We start from the raw sequence: 21402 nt of genomic DNA, 5'->3' as shown, positions 1-21402 counted from the left end.
CGAAGTTGAAGTAAAATAAGCTCAAATTCCACATTCATTTCTTTCACAAAATAAAATATAAAATAATGTTATAAAAATTAAATAGGGAAAACTACGTAAGTTATACATAACTATTATTTAAGAAAAGCCGATAACCTATATTTCAACATTTCTGAGGAAGTTGATGAAACAATGGCCTCAGGGAGGCAGTTCCAGTCCGCAAAAGTTATTGGAAAAAAAGAAATTTTCAACAAATGTGCATTTTCGTTGCACTATATTGAGGTTGCCGTATGGTTTCAAAACGGCAGAAACTTGGAGAAATCAGGAGCGTACAAACCCGGCCGCTGTCAGCCATCATCAGAAAGTAAAGTCTCTTGATTCTTCTAACTCGTTGGTGAAAAAACGTAATATTTGCATGAAGTCAATTGTCATTTCTTGCACAAATTCCGATGATGATCATGAGCTGATGTCACTACCTTGCTCCTTCTCCCTTCCACGCCCCTCCTCTTGCCCGAGAGCTTGCTCACAGGCTACGGCTGACCTCAGAGAGCTTGCTCGCAAGCTAGATCATAGATCACTTACTGAATTGCACGACACAAAGCCCTGTTACCAATTAATCATACTACCCATAACAATTTCCGAAGACAAATGGCTGTGACAAATAAATGAAGTTCTAGTGAGACGTTTCTGAGAATTTAGAACAACCGTTCTATCACTGACACAGTCGAACCCGTAAGCTACCATCCAAAATGCCAAGATTTGGTGGCCGCTTACTGGAGGTGGTCGCTTAAGAGAGTCGAACAAGAGGGGATCTCTTCCGGGAATGGGTCTGACATATCTACTTATTCGAAGAGAATTTATTGTATACATTTTCCTTGTTCCAATACGAGCAGTAATAGGCTGCCACTAAAAGTTCCTCGTAAACTCTGAGTAGCGTAGTACATTATAGCCTGCAAACGCAGACGTATTTCTGGTCGCGGTCGCAGGCTATAGCTGACATACCGTGAGCATGAAGATCAGACCATGTTCAAGTGGTCGCTCACAAGAGGTCAAAACAATGAAAAATTATAATGCCTTTAGCTCAAAAAGTGGCCACAGTCGCTCATGAGAGGTGGTCGTTTATCAGAAGCAATTACAATCATAGGGCTTTGACTGGGAAAAATGTGGTGATTTGGATAGGTAGTCACTTTAGCTTATGCACTTATGGGAGGTGATCGCTCACGAGAGGTGGTCGCACATGAAAGTTCCACTTTACGTGGGAAAATTGACTCCGGTAAAGTGCAAGTGTCCTATTACAAGCATGCGCAATAGCGTTTACTGTATATACTGTCCAATTACTTATGCATGGCATGTACACTGTCCTACATATAGCCAACCAGATTCGAGAATTTTGTTGTAGTTATGATTAAAACCGTAATACTAATGCATTTAAAATAATATTGTTGTGTAACGATCATTTACCTTCAGTCGATGTCTCATCTCCGTGGGGATTTTGTTCCCTAATTCAGAACCCCTTGCCTCACTCGCGCTTTAATAATAACTTTATTTATCCTCATAAAAGACCAGTTAGTCAAACTGAACAAAGGTTGATAGACTGGTATTAATCGGTGACCAACAGCTTTAGGCTACCAATCCTTGAAGACCCAGGGGCAGCTAGTCGGGAGGAAGGCATTTTCATGGGCGAAAGTTTACAACAAGAACGGGAGAATTCCTAGACACTTACTCTCTACCAGACGTGACTAATCAATGAGTAATCGAAGGATAATCAATGGGTAATCAACTCATTAGTCATTAAATATTGGCGATGATCAATGCGTAATTGATGACTAATCGATGAACAAACATTTTGTGGTCTATCGACTCTTCATCGATTGACGATGTCATTGATTATAAATTGATGCCGACTGTTTACTCATCGACTAAAAATATTGATTACCCTTCGGTTACTCATTGATTACATGGATTACATTATTATGCTATACATCTATTACGATTTTCCGGCTTTTTATTATAACTGAGTTTCCTGTAATAAATCTTCACGTGAATGGTTCGCTACGATATTGATAGGCAAAGATTATTGTACATGTTTTAAAGTTAAACGGGGAAAATAACTGAATTCATAGGAATCCAAGAGTCGTCTCTAGTCCATTACAATGTTTAGGCCATCTACGAGAAACACTGCGAAACGGCACGCAAATCATCATATTGCACATATTGATTAGATGGACAGTAAAATTACCAGAAGGAAATGTTCAAGGTGGAGCTGTCTGTGTCACTGGCCTGGCTATTACAGTCTGGAAAATATACGTGTAAATTTGAATTTTAAACAAGTTTTCCTACCGGACCAAAAGCTTCCCCCGTAAGGTCGTTGTTTCGATCTATAAATTGTGAATAAATTTGTTTTATTTCCTTATTTTCGATTTGGTACGGCTTGTGTATGTAGCCACGAGTTTATATCGATGACTAATCGATGTCATCAATGACTAAACAATACAATCAATGCCCGTTGAAAGGGCAACGCATGCAACTTTGGCGATGAGGAAAACCGCTACTCCGCCTCATGCAATTACATATACAAATTCTGCTGTCAAACCTGTCACACAAGGATATCGGGATACTTGAGCTAAGTTTGGGTATAGGGGTACTGCTGGAAGTTTGAAACCCTGACCTTCTTTAGGGCAAAAATAACCTTAAATACCTACACGTGTAGGAAAGACCCCATTCAGATATTGAAAACAATATCACTAATATCTCGTCCTGAATATGATCTAATTTTGACTGATGGCCTGCTAAATAAATACAAATGCATGTCTCAACCTCGTTTCCAGAGCTTTATACTTGTAAACTGGTACAAGGGAAAAGCCCTGGGAACATGAGGGGTATCGAATGGTCTTTGCGCCCCCTGAGGGTTAGAGGGAGGAGACGGCTGACATTTCAGACTATTTGTGAGGATGCGGGCAGTGTGTTTATTTTTGCGAGCACGAGCACGAGCAGTTATCAAATTTTTCTTGCGAGCAGCGAGGACTTTAGAAAAATACAGATGGCGAGCAGTGAGCACTTCGAGTACTTGGTGCATTTTAAGCTAGGTCCAAATCTAGGGCGGTTCAACCAGTCCCTGCATCTTCCAGCCAATTGTGCCCTGCTTGATGCCAAATTATGTCACGTAGCTTCACCTGAGTCAGCATGCGAGCATGCGAGAAGTTGCAAAAATTTTGCAAGCACGAGCAAGCGAGCACCCGTGTAATTTTTGCGAGCAATTCGAGCAAAGGCCAAATTAAATTTTGTGAGCACGCAAAAATTGAATGGGACTATTAGATACCCCTAACATGGTTGATGAGCGTCTCCGATTTCAGATTGCTTTATTACTCGGGCCGTAAGGCGGACCGAGTTAAGGTTTCGGTAGCATTATCAAATTCTTTTTTCTCTTTGGGGTCGCGATGGGCCGAGAGATAAGACTTCGGGCGACGAGTTATTGTTCTCGGTCTCGTTTTTTGTACTCGGCTGGCACGAGTTACGTTTTCTGTCGTGTTATCAAATTCTTTCAATTCTCGGTCGCGTTCTTTGTTTTCGGGCCGTAAGGAGTGTTTACAATATGCGAGCCAGACGTGCAAAGCATGAACAAAACATGCGAGGCATGAGCAACTCCAACATAAACTGCTAACCGGTTAAGCTAACCGGGAAGCTATTTAAGCTAACCTAAGTGCTATTTAGGCTAACTGGAGTGCTCTTTAGGCTAACCGGAGTGTTTTTCAGGCTAACCTGAGTGCCTCAAGGTTAGTTTTGTTTAACCGAAAATTTGGCAACTAAATCAGTCTATGACCTCGCGTGCCAAGATAGATAAAGATGTCTCACCTTTACTATAGAAAAACAATCAATGTAGAAACGGTTTCTGTCTTCAAATGAAAGGTGAATAACAAATGCTTTCCCCTGAATTTCATTTAAAAATGTAAACAGCGAAACATTGAAAAACGTACAAGGATGTAAACGTACGCTTGATGCGTAACGTTACTATAGATCCCGGGGGGAGGGTACTCAACAGACGCTTGGGTGGGGAGTTGCGGCCCGGGCGTTCAAACCCTGACCCTGTTTAAGACACAATTCTCCGATTTCCCTATCCCGTTTAAGACAGAATTCAAAATTTTCGGGCCCTTTCTAAGATATTCAACCCAAAATCACACCCTGTTTAAGACTGTAATGAAATAAGAATACACTAGTTTCTTACTGTATTTTAATGCATTGGCAATCACAATCCGTAGCCATTAGATCATGTAGGGATGTGATGAAAAGTGATGAAATAGATACCCCGTTCAAGACAAAACACCCTGAAAACCATACCCTATCGGGCCGCACGTCCCAGTTAAGGTAACATAAGGGAGTACCCCCCGGGTCTAGATCATACCGAAAATTACGATCCGTCATTGCCCCGGCGTCACATACATATTAGGACCGTACAAAAGGTTTCTGTCTCTAAACAAAAGGTGAAAACGTAAGGATTAAAGCCCGGGGATTATAAAAAGCATTCGTATGACAAATGTTGTTTTCCCTGTATTTCATTCCGACTGCAAGAAATGCAATTCTATCTAGTGGTTACTTATTGCCTCACTATATTTCTGTATCTATCTATTTGGTAGCCTGCGAGCAAGTTCTCTTGGGGGTGGGGGGCGGGAGGGGGAAAGAGGATCCACCCCCAAGAGAGCTTGCTCGCAGGCTATCTATTTAAGGGAATTGGCGATGCTGGAGGTTATCTCTGTTAAAAGATTGTAGGCTCTACGCACCACACAGTCAAATATGGCCCGAGTATAAGCTGGAAACAGCTTCTTGTTAATACTCGACAACAGTCTGGCAGCCATACCCTGTCTAGGACCGGTCCAGACCCTGATTAGGACAGACTCACCGGAAATAATATACTGTACCCTATCCTGGGTAGACTACGAGTAGTCCCCCATTTTTCCTCAGGGATAGTAGGGCGAGCGAAACGCGAGCGCGCGTGAAAATCACCCCACGCGAGAAAAAGCGACACGCGGCGGGGAGAGAGAAAAATGAGGGACTACAGACAAAGCCAAAGCTTTTGAACTAATGCGTTGCTCTCACAACGCAAAACTCTGATTGGCTCTTCCATGGCAATCTGTCAACATCTGTCAAAAAAAGTATGAATGACGTCAGACTGTCTGGCGTCGTCTGAAAAAAATTTGCATATATCGGAAAAATATGCGTGCATGATCAAATTTCTACTGCAATGTTCATCAATATTCACTGGATACAGAACTATCTCTCCAGAATCTTTTCCCTTCCTTTTAGAAATCTTTTTTGTGAAAGATTGAATTAAAGAAATTACACGTTTTGTGGCCGGGGTAAAATAATTTTCCGTGGGAAATAAATTCATCGAACACGACAGCGCTGCACGCCCGTTGTACATTACGTCGCGTTAGAAATAGGCCGCAAGCTAGCCTGTGGAACTACGAAAAGAAACAGCCGCGAAGAATTTGTGTCTGGGTTTTCTTTCACTTGCAATAAATATCCCCTGCAGTTTCCCGATGACAAGGGCAATGACAGCTCAATGAGAGAAGGAATCCCATTGGGTGCGCTTAATTGAGTTAGAACGTGATACGATCTTCACACTCCAAAATCAGTCGGCCGTGAAGGGTCAAAAGCTTGGGCTTTGTCTGTAGTCCCTCATTTTTCTCTCTCCCCGCCGCGTGTCGCCTTTTCTCGCGTGGGGTGATTTTCACGCGCGCTCGCGTTTTGCTCGCCCTACTATCCCTGAGGAAAAATGGGGGACTACTCGTAGTCTATATCCTGGGTAGAGGGACCAAAAACCATACCCTATCCAGCGCTACGTCCCAGTAAAGGCCATAAAGGGGAGTACCTCCGTCGCCCGGGAATTTGCCTTCCTCGATCCTCCTTCAAACACCCTGTTCCGTAAACTCACTAGTACTGACACTAGTGCCGACTTCTAAAGCTTGTCTCCTTCCGTTAAAATACTGTAGTATCTCAACCTTGAAGGGGAAAGCCGTTGGGAGAGAGGTTGGTATTTCCTCACTAGATGTGCTATACATTTTTTTAAATTATTATTTTACATTTTGTAGGTTGTTTGCAGGCAAAGGGCACTTCTCCAAAACACATGTGCGCTTGATTCGGCTATCTCGCCATATCGCTGTTTTTTTTTTTTTTATTTAAAGGGACCAGGTCACGCAATTTTGGGAAATTTTCACACAGTCAAAGTGATCACAGATTAGAATTGAGTGAAACCTCTAGTAACCGCTTAAAGCTATAGAAAAGCACAAAAGAAAAAACAAAGAAATTAACAAGGAACATGGAGATATTGAATTAAGGTAAACACGAAGAACAGCTGCCCGATTTTTTCAAGTTTGTCTCGATTTGTATGAAAGTTTGATCTATAATAGTCAGAAATCATCTTCGTTTATAACGTGGCTATTATTTCATCGATAAATGAATTTTACGTCACTATTTTCACGAGCTTGATGAAAATGCACACACCGCGACCTACAATTGTAGCCCCTTCAAGGTGATTGACAGCTCACGCAATCTTCTCAAAATTTCATGGATGATCTGAGAAATTTAGAGGGTATGGCTGTGGATATAAGATTTGGAACTGGCTTTTGGCTTGTTGTACATTGCTTATTTCATTTAACAGGTACGTGTATTATTCGTTGGTGGTGGTTTTGAATTCGTACTGATTGCACTAGGGGTTTTTAGTTGTTGATAGTACAGTAGAGACAGCACAATTTAATCGATTACTTTATTTTCGCTGTGGCTGTTCGTGTCCTCCATCGTTATAGTGCGCAGTGGTATCGGATACCGTAATATACGATGTACAGCTTAATTATATCATTAAAGTTCTCGAGAAGTTTCCAATATGCCAAGGCACATTGCTGCCCAGTGTAAGCTAGTCTGAAGAATTACATTTTGTGAGCATATTTATGAATTTTAACGCCGAGTGTTGCTATCAGCATACTGATTATAAAGGACAAAGAAATAGAAACTATCTAAATCAGCTTAACGTTGAGTCCTCGCCGAGTGTGCCGAAAGTTCAAATTGTCTAATTTGAGCTTTAACAAAGGATTAGGTGGTTGAAGTCCCAATCAATCTAAGTTTTCTGGCATAGTTGAGTTCGACTGCACAACTGGCAGCGACTTCAAGATGTCTTTAATTTGCATCGGCTTGTGAGCTATAACCAGACGACTTGTCTTGCAATATTCAGGAATCTCTGGAAAGTAGTAGCGTAGATAACGCTTTCACAACTTTCTTTTAACAGATTCGCACAATCACCGCGGCAAAAAGACCCAAATTCCTTACAAGTCAGCAATTTAACTGTGTGAGCATGACCAGAAGCTCAGCATTCTGAATATATTAATACACCAACGTGTCACTGAGCCGGAAAATAATGGCAAACGCTTCCGGGTGCCAAGTTTCTAAAAACTAATCCGACGTTTCGAAAGCAACTGAATCATTTGGACTTTAGCTACATAGGCCCCACCAAGGCCGCAATAGAGATGGTTACGGAACAGCAAAGCAATTTAGTCAGATGACTGTATGTACGTCGCCCGCTTTAGAACAACAAACATCCACCGAACCTAGTTTATGACTGCTTAAATTTGCTAAGTCCACTGTGTTTGCAAGTACGTAAAAAGGCTAAGGCCGAGAAGATTCTCTTCATTGATGAGGTTACAATCTTCTCAAGTCAACTTTCAGTTACATTTCTTTTTAAATTGACTTGACTTACTTTATCACTTAGGAGTGACATCAACTGCTCTTCTCATCTGAATCCCAATTAACCAGAAGCTCGATTGATTGCAGGCATGTTTGGTTTAGACACTGAAAGAACTTTTCAGAATTCCAGAAATTTCTCTCCATGAAAATCTAAACTGACACACCTGCACAACGGAAGGTATGACAAGTGAAATAACTTTTAAATGAGAATTGGCGACAAACTTAGTTTTCGTAGAGATCTTAGCCAAAGTAAGCGAGAACTTTCGAACATGTGTACCTCAAGAAATAACCTTTAAAACTCAAAACAATCGATCAAAAATCAAAACATAATGAAAACTACATAATACACCTGCAGCCTAAACTAGACCTGAAATAACCTTGAATCACAACAGACCAGCATGACGGTCAAACTATCACGGATCGGAGTCTAAAAAAATTCGGAATTGGCTTAGCAAACAATAATGATCTGAAAACGGGACATGGTTTGTAAGTTATCAATCTCTTTTCATCTTAAAAAAAAAAAAGAAGAAAAATACGTGTAACTACAATTCTCTTTCAGGATCCAGGGATGTAAACTTCAATTGAGAAGAACCGAAATAAGAAATAATAATAATAATAATAATAATAATAATAATAATAATAATAATAATAATAATAATAATAATAATAATAATAATAATAATAATAAAAATCGAGACTAATTTTCAAGCACAAACTTTTCAAAAGAAAATACAAATATCATAATAATAATAAAAATAATAAAAAACAACATCTTAATCAACATATTCCAGACTATTTACAAGTTAAAAGTTCCGATTCCAAAAAAAAAAAAAAAACACAATTCACAGAAAATCAACGGACACACGCTTGGCCAGCGTTTAGGCGACAGTCATCGATGAAATCCCCTTGTGGAATTCTGTGGAAAGGTGTCCTGGAGCCTCTTACGCATGTGTGTACCGACCTTAAAATCTCAAAAGAAAGCAATGTTCTAATCCAAGTGATAGTAATGTGATAAGGTTCCTCATTCTTTTCTGAGAGCTTCTCGGCTAGGCGTTTGAGAAAGCAATTGCAGTCGGCTCTCATCCCACCGTTGGTTCCAAAAACTAGGGGAGTGAAAGATCCCATTTCAACGTCCAGCACTCTCTGTTGGTACTTCCGCCTTTTCTCCTCTTCCTGCTCTTTAAAGATTGTCGATGTTGCTTTTCCCTGGTTACACTTGGAGTTAACATGCGTTACTCTGACATCGAAAAATGCTGTACTGAACTCCTCGAGACCAAAAGCCCCCTGCCTTCATGTCCAGTCTTGCCTCCGGACTTGTCACCGCGCTTCTGAGGTTGAATTGCTCATTGTCGAGAGGTTGTGGTTGTGGTTCGACTTTAACGTTGGTGCAAACCTTACCAAGAAAAGAGGTAAGTAGGTTGCGGACGCCATCGTGCCTCTGCGCCACGAACCCTCCCTTTTTGCATGACAGGGCATGGCAAACGGTATACGTCTCCCCACAAACACACTTGCTTGGTAAATCAGACAGGGGAAAATTATACCTTAAACGCAGAGAGTCTCTGAATTCTTGTTTATTCAGCACTAAGCCTTGATCAACAAGGGGTACTGCGGTAAGCCACGAGCTCGCACCCTTGTCTCTCGATTAGTTAGCTGACCGCAGCAGATCCGAGGGTAGAGTGGAATCAATACTTTCCATTCTCGATTTCACCGACGCAATTTTTAAAGCTTGATGTTGTCTTTTTAACTCCTCCGTGGACCTCTCGCCTGCCACCATGAAAGTGCTCTGTTTGGTGATGGAATCTACGTGCGATGCTGTTATTGTCGTAGAAGTAGCAAACTGCCGTGGAGCTTCAAACCGTAAGTCAGGTACGCCAAGCCCTCTTTGAGCGGGTGTCAAAGTAACAAGCTGACGCAGATTGATAGGGAGGGGCTCCGTTTGACCGAATAGTGTTGGGAGGAGTAAGTCGTCAATCGCCTCTTGAATAGGGTCAACGTAATCTTCAAACGACTCTATTGTGCGCATGAAATAGGTAAACTTGGATTTGTAACCCTTCGTGAAAACAGTGTAGGCTGCATGAGGCTGGCTCCTTGCTATCTCAGATAGGGCTTCGAGTTCTCCTTTCCATCCAAGGACCTTTTCCCGACAATATTGATCTTTGAACTCTTGAGATCCGATGACGGCCCCTAAGTGGCGCTGGCCTTCAGTTGTAATATTAACCTCATCTCCAAACACCTTCTTTGTCACAACTGAAAGTACGTCCGACTTGACAATAAGCCAGCTCTTTCTCCCATTCACAAGGAAGCCAAACTTTTGACCTTCCTTACTCAATTGCCTGTACCAGTTGTATAACTGCACTATACTCCCTCCTCCAGCTGAGTCGTCTGCTAGCCACACCTGTTTAACCAATGGGCAATGATCCCTCAAATTCTGTATCATTATGGATGTATTAAGTGCGTACCATGGCATCGCTGGCGAGTCTCCTTGTGTGGTACCTTCTCGAGAAAGTATTTCACCTCCCCCACAAATAAACAGTCTAGATGGGCTTCTATATGTGTTAATAACATAGAGCGCCATTTCTTTGCACATGATCTGGATATTGTGTAAGGCCGCTGACCTATTCATTTGGTTAAAAGCGTTACTAGCATCAATTAGCAATATTCCATCTGTTCCTTCTTCGACAAACACTTGGCTCATGGCATGGATTGCAGCCTCTGCTCCTGCATTATGACCAGCGCAAACTTGTAGGGGACCCGCCGCTTCTTTTATTTCCTCCTTTAAGAAACCGCTGACCGTTTTCTCCACTATTCTCCTTAGTACCTCTCCAACACCAATTGGTCTCTTATCAAGCGGGATTAGCCTGCAGGACGTGAAAGCTTCAAGTAAGGATGGGTGGTACGATTTCCTTAGCAGATTTCTTGTGAACACGGCTAGCTCTTCTCTCAATATTTTGCCCTCGGTCTTGAAATTCTTAGAGCACAGGATTCTCTTATACAGCTCTGCGTCCATTCCAGATGGTCCGGCTGAGCCCTTGGTTTTACTTGCCGAGTTGTAGATCGATTCTTGGTCTATGAGGTCATAACCATTTGGCGGAATATAATCAATTGGGCCACGTAACAAACTCTCCTCTGCGATATCGGCTACCTGTGGGTGCTTGTCCTGTAGCCCTTGCAGGACATCTGGCGATAGGTCGAGCAGACCGGTCGAGCTCTCGTTATCTAGGAGTTTCATTGCAGCTGTCAATTTTCCTTGCAGAACCAGCTTTGAGAAGGCTTTGGATATGTCTTCAACCTTACTAGGTTTCTTAGAATTCACAAATTTCCCTTGAAAGAACCTCACTTCTTTAAGCAGCAAATCAATTTCCCCTTGTTTCCAGAGTGCTAATCGACGCTTTATTGCTTCACCATGCTCCTTGCTTTTGGAAGTAGCGGATGGTTTTTGCAAAATCAAAGTTGGGAGCACCATGAATGCTTTAAGAGCGACCGAGTTCAAGTCAGAGTCTGAATTAAATTGCTTAATCCAGAAGGTTCTTCCCTGCGCGACCCCATGGAACATTGAATATATTCCTCCTGTAGTGGACGATTTCATCGTAAACATCGTTGACAGTATTACAGAAACATGCGTAACTAATACTGCCCCAAGTTTTGTTCTTTGTTTCGGAGGGAAGCACATCGTAATCAGGCAGATTTGGCTTGATTTGATTTTTGGTGTTTTGATCCTTGCAAATAGCGATCCGTCCCTGGGGAGCTCTTTGATCAGCAATGTCGGGAAAAATATGCAAATTCGAACCTTCGACCACATTCACGTTTGATAAATTTTCACCTTCGCATTGGGCGGGTTCGAGATCCTCGGTTTGTGACAACATAGAGGCACCAACCTCTTCTGTTTTGTCTAGAACAGTTGAACAGTCGCCTCTAACACTCATTTGTGAGTTTTCATCCGTTATCGCTGCTGCGTGGTTGCGAAGATTCTGAGCTGATAACCCCAAGTTCACGTATCCCACGTCATCCCATAGATCTTTCAAAATGCGCATATATCCTTTCTTGCGTCCGTTCTGATAACATGGCGGGTTGCTTGAGCTTTTTAAGCTTAAGGCTTTTTCCCTGCATTTTAGTAAGTCTTGATTCATTTTGTCAGTCCATTTTAGCCTTCCTGGTTTTCCAGCGAGCGACCGACCTGCAGCCGCCGCCTCCGCCATAATAATAATAATAATAATAATAATAATAATAATAATAATAATAATAATAATAATAATAATAATAATAATAATAATAATAAGGTTCTTCTAGAGCGCAGCTGCATATTCTCAGCCCGCTTTACAAATATAAGGCTGAAAAAAAAAAAAAGATATCACACAATTCTATACAATCGAAATTGATTAAATAAAAATGTCTTTTAAAGGAAGCCAAAGATGGTGCATTTTTAATGTCTACTGGCAAGCGACTCCAGAGAGAAGGAGCTTCTACAGCGAAGGAACGAGCGCCGTATGCTTGGGTCTGAAAATACGGTTGTTACAATGTTAGTCCATTGGAAGCAGAGCGAAGACTATGAAGGGGGTAGTGAACCTGTAGAAGGTCACTGATATAGGACGGGGCCATTTAGTTATTAGATTAGCTTGAATTCAGAGTTCATGTGTTCACAGTAGCTAGACCATGAAAGGCTCGGTAACTGGGAGATTTTCAATTTCAGATGGCAGCAGTATCACCTGGTTTGAGCCAACTCCAGTGGAGACCATAACAGATGTGAACGTAATTCGTACAGTCGACAGAAACCTTACTAAAGGATTTGAGGAACAGCTAAGCTACAACTTTAGTTTGCCATCAGGTTCAACTCTTATTACGGTGACAGTGGAATTAGCGAGCATTAATAGAGTTGTGGCCACTTATGTAGCTCAAACAGGATCATTAGCAATATCAAGTGATTTCCAGGATCGGCTCAATGTAACATGGATTCCCAGCAAAATAACTTTGACCATCTTCAACGTTACTACTGACGACCAGGACGGCTTTCTCTGTAAGGTGCTCTCTGTGGGTGGAAGCAGGGCAATTACGTGGGCAAGGAAAATTCAAGTGACCGTCCTTGGTAAGCTCACGAATTTTCAACAGTGAATGATTTTACACAGCGTTTAACTAATTAACACGCCGTAGGTTTACATGCAGTGCCTTAAATTTTTCTAAAGAGGTCGAAAATATTTCTACTTGTACCAGTTAATTGATCTTCAGTCACAGACACTAATGACATTACTGTTACAATTACAACAGTTCACAACTCTACACCTGGACTACTTACGGTTACATTACGGCGCATTAAGCACAATTTACTACAAAATACATATAAACTTTTACATGTTCATTACCTCTGTACTTTATAATAAATGAACAAAGTATAATCTGACATATCCAACGAATTCTTTTATATAAATTATAATAAATAAACAAAGTATAATCTGACATATCCAAAGAATTATTATACATTATAGTATACTAGAATAGATAATTCCAAATGAGTCTTAATATACATTTTTACTTCTAAGATTTATTTTAATCGTCTTTTTGTCTAATTTCATATAATTTAATTCTGCTTATCTTTGGTGAAAGAGAGAAATAACGAGCATAAAGAACAAAGTTAATTATACTGCTTATAGAAACAAGACAGATACTGAAAGATCGCTAATTTGATTTCTTTCGTAGCGCAAAACGGTAGAGAGTAAATTATGCGACGCTGATTAAGGTCGTAACCGCACTCTGTTAACCTTTTGTCAGCTGTGGGGGGCGGAAGATTTTTAAGACTTAATAACGAGTTATAAATCGCTTTACAGGTCAACTTCTCAATGAGTAATTGGTTAGTAACAGTCTCTTCTGGATCTAAAATGTTTAAGCGATCTTTCCACTGGTGAGGTATTGCAGACAAAAGTCCGTAGTACTGTAAAAAGTTACATTTTACATTGAATTTGCGCTTGAACTTGTTGAAAGTGAGGAAGTTGTTTTCAGATCCGTCTAATAATGAAGAGAGATGCTGAATGCCAGCACGGTGCCAACTCCGGATGAACACTGACACTTTATTTATTTTGATAAATTTGTTGTTCCAAATTATTTGGTTGAGCACCTCCCCTTTAGATTGTGGGGCGTCCAAGTTCCGGAAATCCTGCCTGTAGATTATAAAGTTTTTATAGAAAGACGGAAGCTGGTCGCTTAATTTCAAATACTTAGCGTCGTAGCTACAACGAAACAGAAGGTTCCCACCAACATTGGAAAGGAGGGATGTAGGGATGATTTTCCAAGGGGACAATTCATCCGAGCACAGACGTTTTACCCAAAAATCAGTCAGCGAAAAATCAGTCATGCTAAGACCTCCTTCTTTTTTGCACTTCAAGATTGTGGTCTTTTTAATTTTCGGATTTTTGTATTTCCATTTGTAATCAAAAATTATTTTGTTGACTTCGCCTGTGAAGGAGTCCGGTGTATCTAGTACGCTGCAAACGAAGGTTAGTTTCGACAAAGCAAGGGTTTTAACTATATTTATTCTACCATAGATCGATATGTCTCTTGACGACCAAATATTTAAAATTTTCTTAAGTGAGGCTAATTTGTCCAAAAAATTCTGTTGTGCCGCTAGCTTATCGCCGTAAGAAAAGTAGACGCCAAGAGCTAGAATAGGCTCTTCATTAAGTTTGAGATTACGGATTTTGTCTTTACGGAAGCGATCTGACCCCAGCCTAGCCTCCCACGCAGTCGTTTTTAGGGGACTCGTATTACCTCCTCCCCACAAACGCCTGCTTACCCAAGTGCCACATTTCTTTCCCATTGTTTTACTCCCCAAGCACCCTAGCCAATCACCATCGAGGCATTGTTTAATGACATCAAATCAAATTGCTGGTTACAATGGTCGCTTCCGTTTCCCGCGAGCTTTGTACAGTGTCTACAGTCTCTGTGACAGTCTTGAGAGATGCGGGAGTTAAGTTGGAATATATATATTTTTTCACTTCTGGAATGGCTGGTCATGGCTGAAACACCAAAACAAATATCGAATGTGAATACAAGCGCTTCTTGTGCGACGTTTTGACACTGCTGGGAAAGTCAAAATCTTCGGGAAAGTGTAATCGATCTTCCCCGCCTGATCGAGTTGGCAATCGGTGAAGATATCGCGAAGATACGGGTGCGGAAACTCTGGAGCAGATTTGTTTGTTTGTACGAAGTGCTACGACAGACTAACTCGATTCGAGAAAGCAAAGAAGAATGTAGAAGGTATCAAGTGGACATCTGCAGTATTTATCAGTCCATTAAAGACTATTAAACGGAAAGTTAAACGAGAAAGAACCGATCAAATTGTGGTCCTTGTGGAAAATGTCGCACATGCCCCCGAACAAATTGCAACAACAAAGCGAGTTTCAACTGCAAAATCTTTAAAGTTTACCGACATATCGGGTAATATTTCGGTTTCCTCCACACCGACAAGGTCGACAAGATTGAAGGCACAGCTTGATAAATATTAAAGCGACTTTGCGTGACCAGTCGGCAAATTGACAAAAATATCGCTATTTCCCGTAACGAATTTTTTTATTGCAGTCAGTTGATAGCTAGGTATTTACACGAGAAATTTTGAACGTAGGGCACACGGTGCTAAAAGCTTACGTAAGCTCGGTCAAGTTCTGTCTCCGTTGTGATGTTTTTCACTGTTCCCGCGAGAGGCGTTCTGAGGTCAAGGTCAACCTTCCAGATTTTAGAAGGTTCACTGTGATTGGCTTAGCGGCGGAAAGGAATGTGGCGCTTGGGTAAGCAGGCGTTTGTGGGGAGGAGGTAATACGAGTCCCCTAAAAACGACTGCGTGGGAGGCTAGGCTAACCCCAGCCAGAGCAGCTCTGATTTTGATTCATTAATTCGAAGCCCCGAACACTTTTCGAATTGTGATAGTAATTCAAAGAGATGGAGTATTGACTCCGAATCCTTTAAAATGACGGTTGTGTCGTCCGCGTATTGTGCGGGCTTAACGGTTTTTCCGGGCTCGCTATATTTATGCCTTTTATCACATCGGAGTTTCTTATAGCATTTCCAAGAATTTCTATGCCTATTATGAACAGTAAACCCGAGAGTGGGCACCCTTGCCTAACACCTCTTTTCAATAGAAAGTGTTCACTGGCACAACCATTGTTGAGTACACAGCTAGATATGTCACTATAAAATACCTGAACCCACTGTCGAAGCTGCGGCCCTAAGCCGAACACTTCTAAACATTTTTGAAGGTAATTCCATTCGATTGCGTCGAACGCTTTCTCGAAATCAAGGAAGACTGCAGCACCAGGTAAATTTTTTTGTTTAGTGTATGACATTGTACCAGATATTAATCTTATGCACTCGCCAATATATCTTCCTTTTATGTACCCCGCCTGGCAAGGATGGATGATTGAAGGTAACACTGTTTCTAAGCGCACGGCTACAGCTTTAGTTGCAATTTTGTAATCTGTATTTAGCAAAGAAATGGGTCTCCAATTTTTGAGGTATTCTAGCTGTTTGCTCTCTTTGGGGATCAGTGTTATTATTCCTAGGTTTTGAGAAATTGATAAACACCCTTTTTGGAAAGCGTAATTGAAGCTGCCAACAACTAGGGCTGCTAGAATATCCCAAAAGAAGCGATAAAATTCAATTGTGAGACCGTCGGATCCTGGCGTTTTGTTGCTGCTGAAGCTACTCAACACTTTTGTACATTCTTCTATGGTTAACAGACCTTCACAACTGTCGGACTCCTCCCTTTCCAGGTGCTTTAGGCCGTCAGATTCGAAAAAGAACTTAAACTGTTCAAGATAAGGATTCGAATTGCTGGTTTCATAAAGTTTTGAAAAGAAGTTTGCTTCCTCTTTTAGAATTTCTTTCGAGCAGTGGGTGGTAGTACCGTTTGGCTTCTTCAAGGATGTGATATTTTTCTTTTTCTGGCTTCGCTTTTCAAGATTGTAAAAATACTTGCTGTTTTTTTCACCAAATTCATACCACCGAGCTCTGCTGCGGACGATTGCACCGCGCGTCTTAATTGCTGTAATTCTTGCAAGTTTGGTTTTAACACGTTCCATCTCAGCTTTTGTTGATTCATTGAAATTCAAGCGCAGCTGCTCCTGTAAGGAATTGAATCTAAGTAGAAGCTCTTTTTCTTCGTTCCGCTCTTGTCTAGCCTTGCGTTTCGCGAATATGACTGTAGTTGCTCTTATTTCCATCTTGATCATTTCCCACAAAAGCCCTTTGTCTTCAAGTTCTTGATATTTTTTAACACATTCAGGAATGTTTTTTGTTATGAGTTCAACATAGGTTTTGTCAGCCAATAGCGAGTTGTTAAATTTCCAGAAACCCGGGCTGCGATGTGCTTGTTCATCTTCAGTACCTATCAGTACGTTGAGCGCCGAATGATCTGAGAATATGTTTGGCATTATTTTGACATCGGCGATAGCGCGCTCGAAATTTTTGGATAAAAACAGATAGTCCAACCTGCACTGAATTTTCATAGAAGGGTTACTCCATGTAAAATCTGGAAGATTCGGATTTTTTAGTCTCCACGTGTCCACAAGATCATGTGTAAATAAAAGAGTATTCAATTCATTGATAACATTTTTTTATGCTCCAGGGAGCGTCCACCACGTTTGTCAAGGTCATTTAAGGCACAGTTGAAATCACCACCCAGCACTATTCTTTCATTTGCATATTGATTAATAATGGACTGTGATAAGTCCCTCAGGAAATGAACCTGAAGTGTTGTGTCGTTTGGAGCATAAGTATTCAAAAACACTATTTTTGTTTCACCCAAAGTTGCCTCAGCTACGATGTATCTGCCATTTTTATCGGCGATAATGTTTTCCATGGTTACGTCAAGTCTTGGCTTAAACATTATCATAACGCCGCGACTATGGGTAGAGCCATGACTAGCACATATTTTCCCGCCCCATTCATTTTCCCAGATTTTGATCGTTTGTGTTGAAGAGTACGTTTCTTGGAGGAAAATTACATCAGCGTTTTGTTGGTGCAGCCATCTAAATAACTGTCTTCGTTTGCGCGATTTGTTTAAACCTCTGACATTCAGAGTGCTAACTTTGAGATCCATCTATATTTAGGTTGTCAAGCAACATTTGATAATTTGATTCAAACCGTGGACTTGAAAACCTTGGCAGAAATGAATAAAGAACAAACGAAAAATGAAATATTTCTGGACGATTCCGTCGGTGAGACATGAACAAAGCAAACATGGTAGTGGAATATAATGTCGCGAAGAGGACGTATAAAAAAACGGTTAGACATTGATGAATCTTGAAATTTCCATATAAATACATACAGTGGCTACTAGACCTAAACTTATCTATCGGCACACTTTCCTGCCTAGGACGGAGACAAAAGTACCTGAAAGGACTTGACCATGACTTACTAGTTCAATTAAATTGTAGAGTTACCACGTTCCATAAGGCGACCGTAGATCGGAAAACGCTTTGTTTCAGGGCCTCGATAAACAACGCCATCAATTATAAGTTTCTCCACATTGAAGAAAGCAGTCTTCTGCTCGCTCCTGGCTTTTTTAAGAACTGGTTGAAGGTCTTTCCTGATTTCATCAACCTCCGGAGGAAAGTCGTCAGTTACTCCGAACTTTGCGCCTTTTCGTAGATTCTTGATTTGGGACTTGATAAATTCTTTATCTTGATAGAATGACACTTTCGCTATAATAGGTGTTGGGTAAGGTTTTTATGTCAGCGAGCGGCCTTGTTGGTATCCTGTGCACTCGTTCAAACTGGATTTCGCTTGCATCTTCTTCACAAATCTTCATTTCTTTGTTTAAAAAAAGTCTGAGTGTTCTCTCAGTGTCTTTTGCGGATTCCTTATCAGAATCTTTCACTCCATAGAACTTGATATTGTTTCGGCGATTGTAGCATTCTTGTTTTATTTGGCGTCGCTCAAGCTCATTAAGCTTAGCAAGTTCTTTGTTTGCGTCCTGCAAGATAGCGGTAGTCGACTCAAGCTAAACTTTTAACTCTTTCACTTCATTCTGCGTAAATTCAAGGCTGTCTGTCATACTCTGTTTTTCTTCCTCCAGTTTCTTAATTCTCGCTTTAAGGTGTTCAAACTCGGGTAGCATAAGGAGTACTTTGTCCAATTTTTCTTCGATATGTTTGAGTCTTTCGGTGCACGTGGGAGCGCCATCTTGTTGTTCTTCGTCTTCAGTGTGCGGAATTCTTTGTTGCCTATTTCTTTTCTTTGGGTTATCTTTTGTAGTGGGCGTATTTAGCTCTTCAAAAGTCGCCTCAGAACTCATGGTTACGGATAGTTTGTCAACGCCAAGAACGATTTTATGCAGGCATGGTCGGAGCGCAAAAATACACGTCCGCCATCTTCGCTACGTCCCCGTCTCCCGTTCCGCATTGTTATTTGAAGCACAGCTAAGATGGCACCTTAGTTTAACAGCAGATTTAACTCTTTTTACGGTGACAGTAGCATTACAGAGTATTAATGCTACTATGGCTACTTATGTACATCCGGTAAAAAAAAGCTTCTGTAGCAAACTGTTTTCAGGATCAGTTCAATGCAACATGGATTCCCAGTTAAATAACTTTGAACATATTCAACGTAACTACTGACGACGAGGAAGGCTTTGTTTGTAAGGTGGACGTTTTTGATGAGTCGGCACAAATACGCGGAGAAGGAGAATTCAAGTGACTGTCCTTGGCAATTAAGTATGGCGAGTTAATTTTGGCGACGTTAATTTCCATTAGTTTTACTCCAAATTCTCAATACACTCTATATGTTCTTGACACCTAGACAAAGCTCAGTCTCGACGACGAGACGAGAACGCAAAAACCCTTTTGACCTGGGATATATTTAAAGCTTGTTGACGAGCGACTGAAAGAGCTGAATATCATCAGTGTCATGGTTTCCAAAAAACACGACACATCCTCTCCAGCCACTGGATCTCTAAAAATCTCCTAAAAAGATGGAGAGAGGTGCGTTCATTGAATATTTCACGTCCTGCGTAACCTTGAGAAAGATGTTTCAACGATCGAAATTGACTTAAGGTCGTCAAAAGGCAAGCTAATGAAAGCATTGTACGAATGGTTTAGAACAGAAAAAGGAAAAGCATTATTTTATTAGGGTGGAGATCCGCTAGTATCATGGACACTGTGAAGAACGCTCGAAGTGGCCAGATTCCTTCGCTTAACCCCTACGTTTTTAGGGACAATTCCACGAACAATGTTTGCATTTCTAATTTTTACACTTAGTGTTATAATAATACTGTTCCTGTTGTCTCAACAAATTCTGTTTCTTTGTGTAAGTCGCCCTAATTTCCCTCATTCTGAAATTTTAGCACCTCTTTCGCGTTAATTTCCTTTATTATAAAGTAATTTTCCTTCAATTCGCGTTAATTTCGAGCATTAATTCCAAAAATAAGGTATCTTTACTTGTGCCAGTTAATTTCTGCCATTGATCTTGAGTGACAGCTGTGTAGCAGGTTGTTAATCATCTGTAGACGTGTCATCACTGAAAAGGGTTGCAAATTTTTCCTCGAAAGGTTCTCGATATTAGGCTACTTCAATGAGAAATAATGAGTTTATTTTCAAACCTGCACATACGAAATCGCACTCAGTCGTGTGTTGGGAAGACACCACTTGATCACTAATCCAGACTTCACTAGCTCCAAGTCTTTTCCGTCAATCGCGCGTGTGTAAAAAGCCTGTCGTCGTTAAGCACGTCAACATGTAGTCGCTCTTTTACCGTCTCCTATTTCACAGTGAGTATCAACGCGAATTTTGTGCTCATTCTTTCGCTACACTACTGGCCGCGCTATCCAGGCGAAAACGAGTGAATGCGTGCTGCTAGCGTTTTTTCAGGGACGAAACACTTCGTGTGAGTACCAAAGCGTTATTCGAAGCCGCAGTTTCGGTCTTAGGTGACCTGTTTCACGTTTGTTGAGAAAGATAAGCTGTCTTGCGGTGAGAAAAAGTTTTCAAACACTCCTTCTTGTTGCAGTGGGTCATATACATTATGTACAGGAAGTCAACTTTTTGTGTTTTAGGCATTGTAATGTGTCTTTTCTTGCTCATTCATAATGTTTTGAAATGTTCAAGCACATTTTCCGGTAATAAAATACTTTAGCAATTGCAAGGTTTTATTCTTTCTTTCTTTCTTTCTTTTTTTTTTTTTGGGAGGGGGGGGGGGGGGGGAGGGTCGTGGAAACTGATTCCCCGAGGGACTTGATACCTTTGTTGACTGTACATAACAAGCCAGATGAAGATGATTGTAGGTTTGATATAATTGATAGCTTCATCGCCCTACGATCTATCTACCTCGTTTTCGGGGAAAACCAAATGAAGACAACACAAAACAAAACTAACCCAATTTTGCGAAAGGAATAGCCTCCAAAAGTTTTATTCTCTTGAGGGCCTTCACTTTTGGTGACTGCAACCTGATAACTGTGTTGGCCGCTTAGGCTCCTAGTGCGACCGCCTTAAGGTGGGGGTAAACGTGAATTTGAATGGAATTTTAAGAGGTTTGAAGAAGAAATAAAAGAAAGAAAATGATTTTTAAAACACCAACCGACAGTTGATACCCATATCCGTCTATTAATTATTTACTACAAATTCTAATTTAAAACTTCACTAAATCTTCAATATTTCTTATTTCTCTTAATTTTACGAATCCTTCTAGAAAAACTATCTCCTCCCAAATATACCCAAA

General features: G+C 40.9%; 3 protein-coding genes and 1 pseudogene across 5 annotated transcripts in view; 2 read left to right on the top strand and 2 right to left on the bottom strand.

Annotated features, from left to right (window-relative positions):
• Window positions 1–21402, bottom strand: part of LOC146454102 (uncharacterized) — a 392508-nt gene that overhangs the window by 105211 nt on the left and 265895 nt on the right. The window lies entirely within an intron of this gene.
• The window catches only part of LOC146454111 (uncharacterized), a 143928-nt gene that overhangs the window by 55892 nt on the left and 66634 nt on the right, over window positions 1–21402 (top strand). The window lies entirely within an intron of this gene.
• Window positions 6568–21402, top strand: part of LOC146454112 (uncharacterized) — an 80825-nt gene continuing 65990 nt past the window's right edge. Inside the window, exons 1-2 of the mRNA XM_085095901.1 lie at window positions 6568–6634; window positions 12398–12790. Coding sequence (XP_084952027.1) covers window positions 6568–6634; window positions 12398–12790 — 460 coding nt within the window. The remainder of the gene's footprint in view (window positions 6635–12397; window positions 12791–21402) is intronic.
• LOC146454115 (uncharacterized) lies at window positions 8429–12044 on the bottom strand (annotated as a pseudogene).

Source organism: Pavona decussata, unplaced genomic scaffold (assembly GCF_977016875.1).
Source record: "Pavona decussata unplaced genomic scaffold, jaPavDecu1.1 SCAFFOLD_315, whole genome shotgun sequence".
In the NCBI taxonomy this organism is placed as follows: Eukaryota; Metazoa; Cnidaria; class Anthozoa; order Scleractinia; family Agariciidae; genus Pavona; species Pavona decussata.
The sequence above is the reverse complement of the archived record's forward strand: the minus strand, read 5'-3'. Positions and strand labels throughout refer to the sequence as shown.